The sequence below is a fragment of the Apaloderma vittatum genome, unplaced genomic scaffold (genome assembly GCF_000703405.1).
Source record: "Apaloderma vittatum isolate BGI_N311 unplaced genomic scaffold, ASM70340v1 scaffold40435, whole genome shotgun sequence".
Lineage (NCBI taxonomy): Eukaryota > Metazoa > Chordata > Aves > Trogoniformes > Trogonidae > Apaloderma > Apaloderma vittatum.
In genome coordinates this window covers 2,471-12,614 of record NW_009716123.1, presented here as the reverse complement: position 1 = coordinate 12,614, position 10,144 = coordinate 2,471, and the positions used below count along the sequence as shown (strand labels likewise).

The following is a 10,144-nucleotide window of genomic DNA, read 5'->3' as shown; positions in this document are numbered from 1 at the left end:
TTAAACCTACATAAACCCACAAAGGTAGGTCATGCTTCTCTAATATACTCAGTCCTGAATAGTCCTTTATCTTATATACGCAATTTATTTTTATATATACATATTTTATTTTATATCTGTTTTCATTTATTTTTATATATAATTTTGTGCATATTCAGATATACATTAAAAAAACCCATTAAGGTGGGTGCATGTTTGTCTCATATTTTCAAGCCTGAATGGCTCTTTTATTTTACTTATCCTTTACTTATAATCTTATCCTACTCTCCCTTTATATAAAAATAAAATAACATCTTTGTGAAGGTACACAGTCATTTCTATACTATCGATACAGAGGATAAGTTATTAAGGGAGTGAGCATCAGAAACTATCCTGTAAAGTCGACACTGCAGATTTTAACCCTTTCAGCCCCGCCAGGTTTGAGCGGGTGTATTTATACATTCCAACTGTTTCTGTTCACTGTATCATCGACTGCAACCACAGGCCCACGTAAAAATGCCAAGCAATTTTTAGCACAAGCTCAGCATGGCCAGATGCCATGCTCTTCATATGGCATGAAGTCCTTCTGATAGTCCTCCCTGTTTTACCTTCTCCCCCGGCTCTGCTCCCAAAAAAACCCACGATGAATGTAAACCTTCAAATCTTTCCATTGACTGTAATGAAAGGGTAGTTTAGCAGCAAAAAAAAAAAAAAACAAAACCAAAATTAAACGTGTGGGGGACCCCGTTACTCAAGTTCCAGTAGAGGTTGGGAAGCTGGCACAGGAGGGAGAGAGGGAGAAGCTATTTCAAGTGGTAGTGCACCCATAAATAAATAAATATTGACACGTTATGCCAGGATCTGTGCCATCATTGGAAAGGGCAGGCAGGGAACACAGGGCACATTCAGAGATTATTTAGATTGAAAAGAGTGTTATATATACAATTTTTTTATATATTATATATATACTAAATATATATGTATATATAGGTTTTTCTGGGTCTAAGCCTGAAAACATTTGTACTCAGGAGTCCATTTGCTTATTTGAGCAGGGATATGGGTGTAAGTGGGCACAGGATTGCGGGCATGATTTTTTGCCTGCCAACATGATTTGCACAGCTACGGAGAGCCATCCACAGGTGACCCCATAGGACAACCAGTAGACACTGGCATCTGCACCAGCATCTACTCTCCAGCCTGCAGTGACCACCTGCAGCCAGCTCCCAGAGAACCTCTTCAGCAGAAGGACCCAAAGCAGGTTCTTACAGCCCCCCACCGAGAACCAGCTCTCCTGGTTCTGGAGAAAAAGGGATCTGAGTCACTGTTGCCCTCCTGGATGGAACATGCTATATTGAGTGTTTACGTCTGTCTTGGATATAATCATGGGTATGGCACTGTTCCTGCTAGACATTTGCACCAGGAAGCAACTTGACGCATGGACAAAGTTCCAAGCGAAGCCAAAGGCACAAAGTTAATTACTGGCAAGACCTGACATTTAGAAAAGGACTTTTAAACAGGATTTTTAAACAGGACCTAGGCTTGATTTTCAACTTGCATCCAAAACTGAAATTCAAAAAAAAAAAAAAAAAAAATCTCTTCAGCTACCCGGCCCCGGAGATCCCAACATTTTCCAGCACCTTCTTTCTTCAACCTGAAATCACCACATTTATGCTCCTGCTTTGCACACCCAGGACCAACCAAGCAAACACTCCCCTCCTGCCAAAGACTCTTTGAAATCCAGAAACCAGCACAGCACAGGTCTACACACCAAGATCTCCAGATGTCTCTGGAGCATCCTTAAAAAACCTGCTCCCAGAACTTTGTCTTTAAAGCACTGTCAGCTAAGGGGGAACAAACCTAACAATTCTTCTGCAGTAGCCTGATGATCAGAGCTTCTCAGAGCTAGTTCAAGTCCGTGCTTCAAACAGGCTTAAGCTGCAGAGACATCCATTTAGCACAAAGCTACAGGTTGTTCCGGATGCGGACACGTCAGAAAGATACAAGGTCCCTGCAGACAAGAGGACAACCCACAGGCGAGATCCTGCCTGTGTAACCCAGCAGTTAAGACATTTGCCTCAAAGTGGGAATTTGGATTTTGGTCTGATGATACTGCAACTGCTTGACATAAAATGTGCAGGTTCTCGAGAAGGGACTGCCACCAAGCCCTGGTTTAGCTCGTGCCATGAGTGACGTGCAAAGCAAAGCCCAGGAGGGTCTCACAGTCCTGAGTGGATCCCCATGCTGGAGGCACGCGTTACCTCTGCATCCTGGACATCCTGTGGAGCTCCATGTCGTCGCTGCCGCGGAAGCCTTTCGCAAAGGGGTTGTTCTCAATCTTTAACTGGGTGATCTGAAAGGAAGGAAACGCAACAGGTTCATTGCAAGTCCGAGGCATGGCCTGGGAGAGGGGGAATATTGTTTATTAAACCCAAACCAATAGGAGCGTGAGGGAAAACACAGCTTCCAGGAATTCAAGTCATCCCTCAGCTCAGGAACTGACCACTCCAGGTGGGCTTTCCTCTAGACCTCTCCACAGGAAAAATAACTCCTGTCAACAACCTCTCGCTTCTCTCAGGCTTGCCCCATAACTAACATGTGGAACTGCACAAACACACATATTTCTCTCTGGAAGAAATTTCCTTTTTTTTTTTTTTTTTTGCTATTGAGACAGAAAGGTCTGCACTGACCACAGGTGAAAGTCATATTGCCTGAACCAATCCCACCCACAAATATTTTAGCACCAACTTGCAGCCATGACCAAAACCTTACCTCCCAAACCCTGGATCCTCTCACTCAGACTGGTAAGGCTCACCCTGCCTGTATTTCAGAGCAAGTAAACGTACTCCAGGTGCTCTGCATCTGACATCCTGCCCCAACCAGCCCCACACCTGTAAGCACTACATGAATTAACTATCTGCGGTACTTGAAGGGCAACTCCACCTCTGGCCACCATGCCCTTGAGGAATATTTATCTCCCGGTCAATTCTAGAAGAAAATAAGAGGGACTAGTTTGTTCACTTATGTGGCTACCTTCAACATCTAAAGTTTAGTGGGATGAATCCCCTTCAGAATCCTCACTTTGGTCTTATAACATCTGAGTTAACCACTTAAAACAGCTGCTGCACGGACTGTGCCCTTATTCAAACCAGGATAATGTGCTCAAAGAGGTGCAATCTTTTCCTTCACATACCCCTCCTGAGGCCCTAGGAGAGCAGGTCTTCTCAAGCCAGGGATTGTCATTTAAGCAGGCAATAACTGTGGGCCAGCAAAAACCTTCCGACGCTCTGATGATCTTGTACAAACTCACTTTACCCTAATACTTGGGCAGAAGAGGCAATAGTTCCCCTTTTTCTCTTTCTCCACCGCTGCCTGGCAGTTCAAGCCCTCAGCCAGGAGAACCACTTGCCCAGGAGGAGAGACAAGCCTGTATTTGCCTTTGGAGGAACTTCATGAGCTCATTGCGTTTTATGGAAACACTGTCCTTCCTTCCTACTGAAAGTTGGCCAACGGGAAGCAAAGAGCTCAAGATTAATGGTGGGAGAACAGAGAGAGGTTCATGCTCACCAAGTCAAGCACACGCAACTGGGCCCACCTCTTTGCCAAAATTCAAAGAGAAAAATCTGGCTCGGCTAGTGTCAATAGCAAATCCCGCCAGGTGTCTGCACGACCAGATTGTTTTGCTGTTTTCTCGTCTTACAGTGTATTTTTTTCCAAAGGCCATTTGTTTATTTGCCATTTTTGCCTAACTTGGGCCCAAATCTCACACAAAGACCCCACCACCTCTACGCTTGTCCCCATGGGCACTGCCACTAAATCAGGACCTAGTTTAGCACATAAACAGGGCATCATACTTTTATATTGCCACTCATTTTGGATTTCAAAGAGAAAAGTAAACAATCTATTTGGTCCAATTTGCCATTTGAGCCATTCTCTAGAAGTAAAACAGGGGTGCATTTTACAATTAAAAGCCCAGAATAACTGGACAACCAGCTGTGTATTTTGCAAATAAACCATCTATCGGGTTCCGCCAGAGAGGTGGCAGCCCTTCTGTAATGACCAACAGGCATTATTCAACCTTTTTGAATATTTCTACGCAATTCACCTTCTGAAGCATGCTAAATGTGCAAGTTGTCCTCTTTTGCCGAACCCAATGGCAACATTTGCTTGCATAAGTGAAGTCCTTCACTGAGCGAGGATTTACAGTATTGGCACCAGCACACACATGTACAAAGGGCCGGATTCATCCCAACCTAACCGAAGGCATTTTAACCAAGGCGCCTGCACTGGGAACCTCATCTCCCAGCGTTCCTGCTGGAATCAATGGAGGGAGATGGGAACTGCCAGAGGGCACTGGGGCTCCGAGGTGGGCAGTGCTGCTTTCACAGGTCCCCAACGCTCTCCATTCACCGGAGAAGAAACCGTCAACACACTAGCCCCTAATTTAAGGACCTCAAATGAATGCCCTGTTTGATGAATCAAGCCCTTAATCACCCACAAAACGTTGGATAAAATATCATATGGCATCCCAATCTTGCAAATACGTTGCTTTACGAGTAGACAAATCCCCAAACCAGCATCAGGAACATCTCACAAGCAAAGGAATTAATGTACATGTGGGTGGCCGAAAGCCCCAACTGAAGCACGGCTGACTTCAGCCTCCTGAAAATTAAAGATCTGTTAGATTGAAGGCATCTAGAAAGCAGGGACTAGGTAAGGTTTCACATTAGGTCTCAGCTCTTTGGTGTACTTCAGATGGATCTCATTAGGAGCTTTCAGAACAAAGGTTCCCTAGATAACAACTCATTAGTACTAAGCCAGGGGAGTCCAAGCAAGATTTAACAAAATGGTACACAACAAAACAGAAAATAAAGAAAAAGTTGGTGAATCCCTGCTTTAGAAAACAGCCTGTGGAAGATCTTTTGTTTAGCCACTTTTTGTCTGGCTTACAGACTGCTTCGGGGGGTGGAAAAGCAAATGGATGGGTGGAAATAACCTTCTTCTGGATCAACTTTGCCATAGCAAAACTCTGTTTAACTGACTGCAACTCATTGCGGGTGGGGAGAAAGAAAAAACTGTCAAAAAGTAAAATGACAATTACATCATGAAACATTAAAAAAAAAAAATACAGCATCCTGCAAGATCATTAAGACAGAGTTCCCTGGGCCAAAATCACATAACACAGATTCAATAAAACTGAAGGGTATTTGTTACTAAAAGACACTGATGGTAACAAAGTTCTCTTGTGACCACTGATTTCTAAAGCTGCTGCAGACCCTTCTGAGACAAGAGCTTTCCAGGATGAAGCCTCTCAGATTTAGACTTTTCAGGGCTTGTCTGACCTGCGGGTTCATCTTCACTTTAACGGGAAGTGACAGTTCCCAATGAAATCTCAGCGCCGCTCCTCTGCACTCCTTTCTCTTGGCTAACTGACCACAAAGCACTTCTGCTGAGACATTTCCAATGGTGTCTTAGCTCCAGCATGATCAAATTTAGCTTTGCATCTAGTTAGGTTGAGGAAAGATGCTTTTTTTTTTTTTTATCCAGCCATTTATTTATATAGAATTATAGACTCACAAAGGACAAGGTTGGAAGGGACCTCAAGGATCATCTGGTCCAACCTTTCTTGGGAAAAGCACAGTCTAGATAAGATAATTGAGCACACCCCATCCAGCTGAATCTTAAGAGCATCCATATGGGTATCTATGTCTACAGGCCCATGAATATTGTTACAACCAAGGTCAAACTACCACTTAGTATTACTTTTTGTCAAGCACTTGCCATAATAAAATTTTCCATAATTTCTTCTAACTTTACAAAGCTTTTTCAGGGCTGAAATGTTTCACGCTACATATATGCCCTGGGCTCCATTTTATTTATTTATTTTGGTATCAACCAAACTGGTCACACTTTTGGACTTTGAGCACTTCAGCTAAGGGATAACACACCACCCTGGCCCTCTCGGGCTCTTCTCGAGGCTCTTCTGAAACTGTCCTGAAGGCTGGGCATTCTGGAAAAGGGACTTCACGTTCTACAAGGGATGAAGATCCTTAGTTTCTGAGCTCTCTTCTTGAAAATAGCTTCGGACAACTTAAAAGCCCAAGCGGGAAAAAAGAAGAATCACCATCTAGGTTGCCTCATTTAGTGGTGAAGAGGTCGAGGTGATTACCCTTGAGCTGAGCGCACATGGACCTCCCCATGCTGCGAGGATATGTGGTGACCACGGTCCTGCTCAGTGGGACAGACGTGAGCCAGGGCCATCCCTATCACCGCTGCAGCCAGCTGTGCCGGGAGTTACTGGGAGGCTGGGCTTGAGGCTTGAAAGCACAGAGACTTTTTCTTTTGCATTCTCACACACCCCAGGTGGAAACCAGGTCAGCACGGAAGAGGAAGCCAAACCAGAAAAGTGGGAAGGAAAGAAATAGATGAAGACAAGGTGCCTGCTGATACTACGTACATCTGGCTGGGCCAAACAGAGGAGCTGGATGGGGAACTGAGACTCAGAGCCCAAGGTAAAAGCCAGGGGAGGTGGGGGGGCTGCTGGCAAGGGGGAGAAGATGCCGAACCCAGAAGCCAGTGAAGGAAATGGGAGGGACTGGAGAGTTAATGGCTGGTCAGAGGTACTGGTGTGAGACAGAGAGGTCCATTGAGGAGCCTGTTGGCTGAACTGGGAGACAAGAACGGAGGATGAGAAGAGACAGACCTTGCACAGTGTTGGGTTGGAGGGGAAGGAGGTGGGTCAGGAGTGAGGCTGGAGAGAGATAGGATGTCTTTGTAGAGCCTGGGGAGATGGTCTGAACTGAGGACCAAAAGGGGCCAGGGACTCAGAACTGGCCTGGGGCTAGCAGGGAGTTGAGGACAGGACTGAGGAAAAAGGGGCAGAGGGAGATAGGACTGGTTGAGACAGAGGTTGTAAAGACTTCTTGAAGTAAGTACTCTCCTACCAAAACTTGAAATAGGACTAAGCATTTGAGAGTGTGAGGAGCTCCAGAGAGAGTCAGTGAGAGGAGAAAAGTTCGTTGCAATCCCCGAGCCACCAAGGGCTGCACAGAAGCCACCACTGCAGTGGTGAAGAGGAAATAAATGGTCTCACCTCACTGAAATCCAGGAAACCCTGCCTCTCTCAGCCCTTGGAGAACGCATTTTGGAGAAGAGCCTGTCTTGAGTAAGGAGAGAGGCTGCCCCTTCTTGCCATGAAGGTGAGAAGACATGAAGCTGATGGCCTCAGAGAGAGTTTGGGGGACATAGCCCTGCAGGGCTCCTTTAGGGGACTGAACTATGTCCAGTCTCTGCACAGAGCCGCTCCATGGGATGCCAGCTGGACCACCAAGTTGACCACCTCGACTGAAGTGATGAAGGCAGCTGCTTGCAACCAAAGACAAGGAGAACTGAGTTCTCAGGGCAAAATATCCTGAGCCCAAGGACCTGCCAACCTCCAGCAGCTGCTACACCTACACCACCCTGTGAGGTGTCTCGACAGAGCAGCAAAAGGCCACGTGCTCAGAGACCCGCGTGGGCAGCTCTCCAGGATTTGGCAGAACGGAGCACCAGTTGACTTGGTCAGTGCTCCTTTAGTACAGGGATCTTTCTGCAGGTGGGATGAACCTATATATTCAGAAAGCCCATCAGCATGTTCCTTTGTGCCCACTGGCTACCTGGGAGTGTGTCAGGTTAGTCTTCAGCCTTTCCTGGTCCACTGCTTTGCTATAGTGCAACCTAGCATTTCTGAGTGCCTATAACATCGCAGCTGGGGCTAATGTTTCCTTAAAAGAATTTGGGCTACCAAGAACGTTAAATAACTTAGTGGGGGGAAAAAAAAATCAGCATAAAGCCAGATATCCTGAGGGGAGAAAACCAATATAAAGCCCAAGTCCAGCTAACGGGGAAAGTAGGTTGTAAAAATTAATGAGAATAATTGTTGTGAATTCTTGCTTTTGAAAGAACCCTCATGAGGGCAGAACCTTAATTATTTCTGTCTATTAGGGTTCATTTCCTGGTCCTAAGCAGAGAGCTAGTACCTAATAAATACGAGTTAGTAACACAATGATTTAAGCTACAGCAAAATGATACTTAACTGCAGGGGAAGTTAATATTTGGGAATCAACCTGATTGCAAGCACCATTGTGTAAATGGCAAGGAAATGAAATGTGCATGTGACCTATTTTAACACCTCAATATTTCTGGGGTATTTTTTCAGAGCTGTAGACTGGGGGGAGGTGGTTGATCAAGCTGCTGACAACTGCACTGAAAACTTTACCAAAACTTTCTTCATAGCTTAAGCCTCTTTTGGGGGAGTAGGGCTGGGGAGAGAGGAGATCCCAGGGTGCTTAAATATCTTTTCAGGCTGTCTAAAATATCAGGGGAAATAAGCACAAGCCCTACATCGGGATTGCAGCTGTGCTATTGAAATAAATCGACGGGTCTGAAATCGGGCAGGTATTTCTATAAGCTGTGTAAGCATGGACTCAAATGCATTTGTGGGCAAGCAGCACAATTACTACTGTAATACAATTCACCTATAATAGAGCTCTTGCAGCCTAAAACACATGTGTGCATGTAAAACACCTGGGTGTATAAAAAATACGTGTAAAATACATTGGTGTATACAAACTGGGTGTGATCATGCAGATAGGAAAGTTTGGGTGATGGGTGGAAGTGAATGATGGCTGTAAATGGGGAAAAATAGGTGATGCACTGACAGAGAGACGTAGGGAAGGACATGAAGACCCTCTGCGGGGAGCTTGATGCGTAGGTACACAGACAGTGCAACCGCAATCGCTCTTGGCAATAAGCAACACAATCCGCATCACAACACAGGAAGAGGATATGCCAAGCAACATCTCAGCTGTGAAAGCTGGACTTGGGTTTCTGCCTGTAGAAAAGACCCCACTTGCCACTCGACCTGGCTGAAGGATGTCACCCCTTGCACCCAGCCAGCGTCTGCAACAGCATCAGCTGCGCAGCGCCTCGGCCCCGGTGCTATTGTCCCTTTGCACTGGGGCAAGCTACAAATTTTATTCCCTTCCCTAGAGGGAGATGCCATTTAGGGTAGATCATTCCCTGGTTTATTTTTATGGCTCTATCTTTCTCAATTGGGTCTTTATCTTGGGGCTACAGCCACTCTCTATTTGTTCCCCCAATGATTCAGTGCAGCAAGAAGAGGAATGCGTGTGCTGGTGGCAGGGGGGTGGGAGGAAGGGAAGGGAAGGGATGTAAGTTCGTGTAAAATGTGCCGGGGGGTGTGTAATGGTGGTGTCTGTGTGCGGGTGCATGTGTCTGCTGGGATGCAAGTGTATGTGTGTGTCTGCAGGAATTCATGAGTTTGTCAGTGCGTATGTTTTGACAGAGATGGATACGCAGATGTCATTTCTTATCAAGCAGATGTTGTTGATTTACAATCAAATATTCCTGCTCCTCCTAATATGGCAGTTTTCCCAAACTACTGTACTTACATGTTTCTGCTTTCCTTTTGTTTTATTTGCATGATAATTTCTCTTTCTATAAAACACCCCTATTTTTCTTCAAAGGAAAGCAGTTAAATTAAGATCTGTGTAGGGAAATGCCTTTAAAACGAGCAGTGTGTCCTGTTTTATTAACTCCCAGTTCTATTAATATTATATTCTTTCTCCGAATCCATCAAGCAGAAGTTAAACTTGATTTTATAGCATCCACAGTGGAGTTATAACTTAAGGCATAATTTGGCGAGGACTCAATTTGGACTCAGCTTGCTTGTCCCAGTCGTGCCAACAGCTCCTATTTTAAAGGGCAGGGAAGTATTTTCTTTTCTCCCTAGTTACAGTGAAACTCTCTTTCTGATCCAGCCTCCCCCTGCTCTCTGCCTCTGCCTTGCCAAGTGATGATCAGAGGAAACACAATTATTTTGTACAGGTTTAGGAGCTTCCTACTTACATTTCCAGGAAAGCATCTAGAATTTTATCCAGGGTGTTAAATGACATTTCTCCATTTGAAAAAACAATTATTTTGTGCTGTCAAGTGCGAAGGAACATCCTACCTGCCTGTAAGTACAAGTAAAACTTTATAGCAATCTCTTTCTATGCGATTGGGGGAGAAATTTGCTTTTTTTTGTGGATGAAAATTAGCTTTTCATGGGGGTCTGTAGGCTGAGGTGAGAGGCAGTTAGTGAAAGGCATCCCTAATTCATCTGCTG

General features: G+C 45.1%; 1 protein-coding gene across 1 annotated transcript in view; it reads right to left on the bottom strand.

Annotated features, from left to right (window-relative positions):
- Nucleotides 1-2,237: 2,237 nt before the first annotated feature.
- Nucleotides 2,238-10,144, bottom strand: part of LOC104273922 (T-box transcription factor TBX5-A-like) — a gene marked incomplete at both ends in the record, with an annotated part of 9,506 nt that continues 1,599 nt past the window's right edge. The window contains one exon of the mRNA XM_009869408.1: nucleotides 2,238-2,329. Coding sequence (XP_009867710.1) covers nucleotides 2,238-2,329 — 92 coding nt within the window. The remainder of the gene's footprint in view (nucleotides 2,330-10,144) is intronic.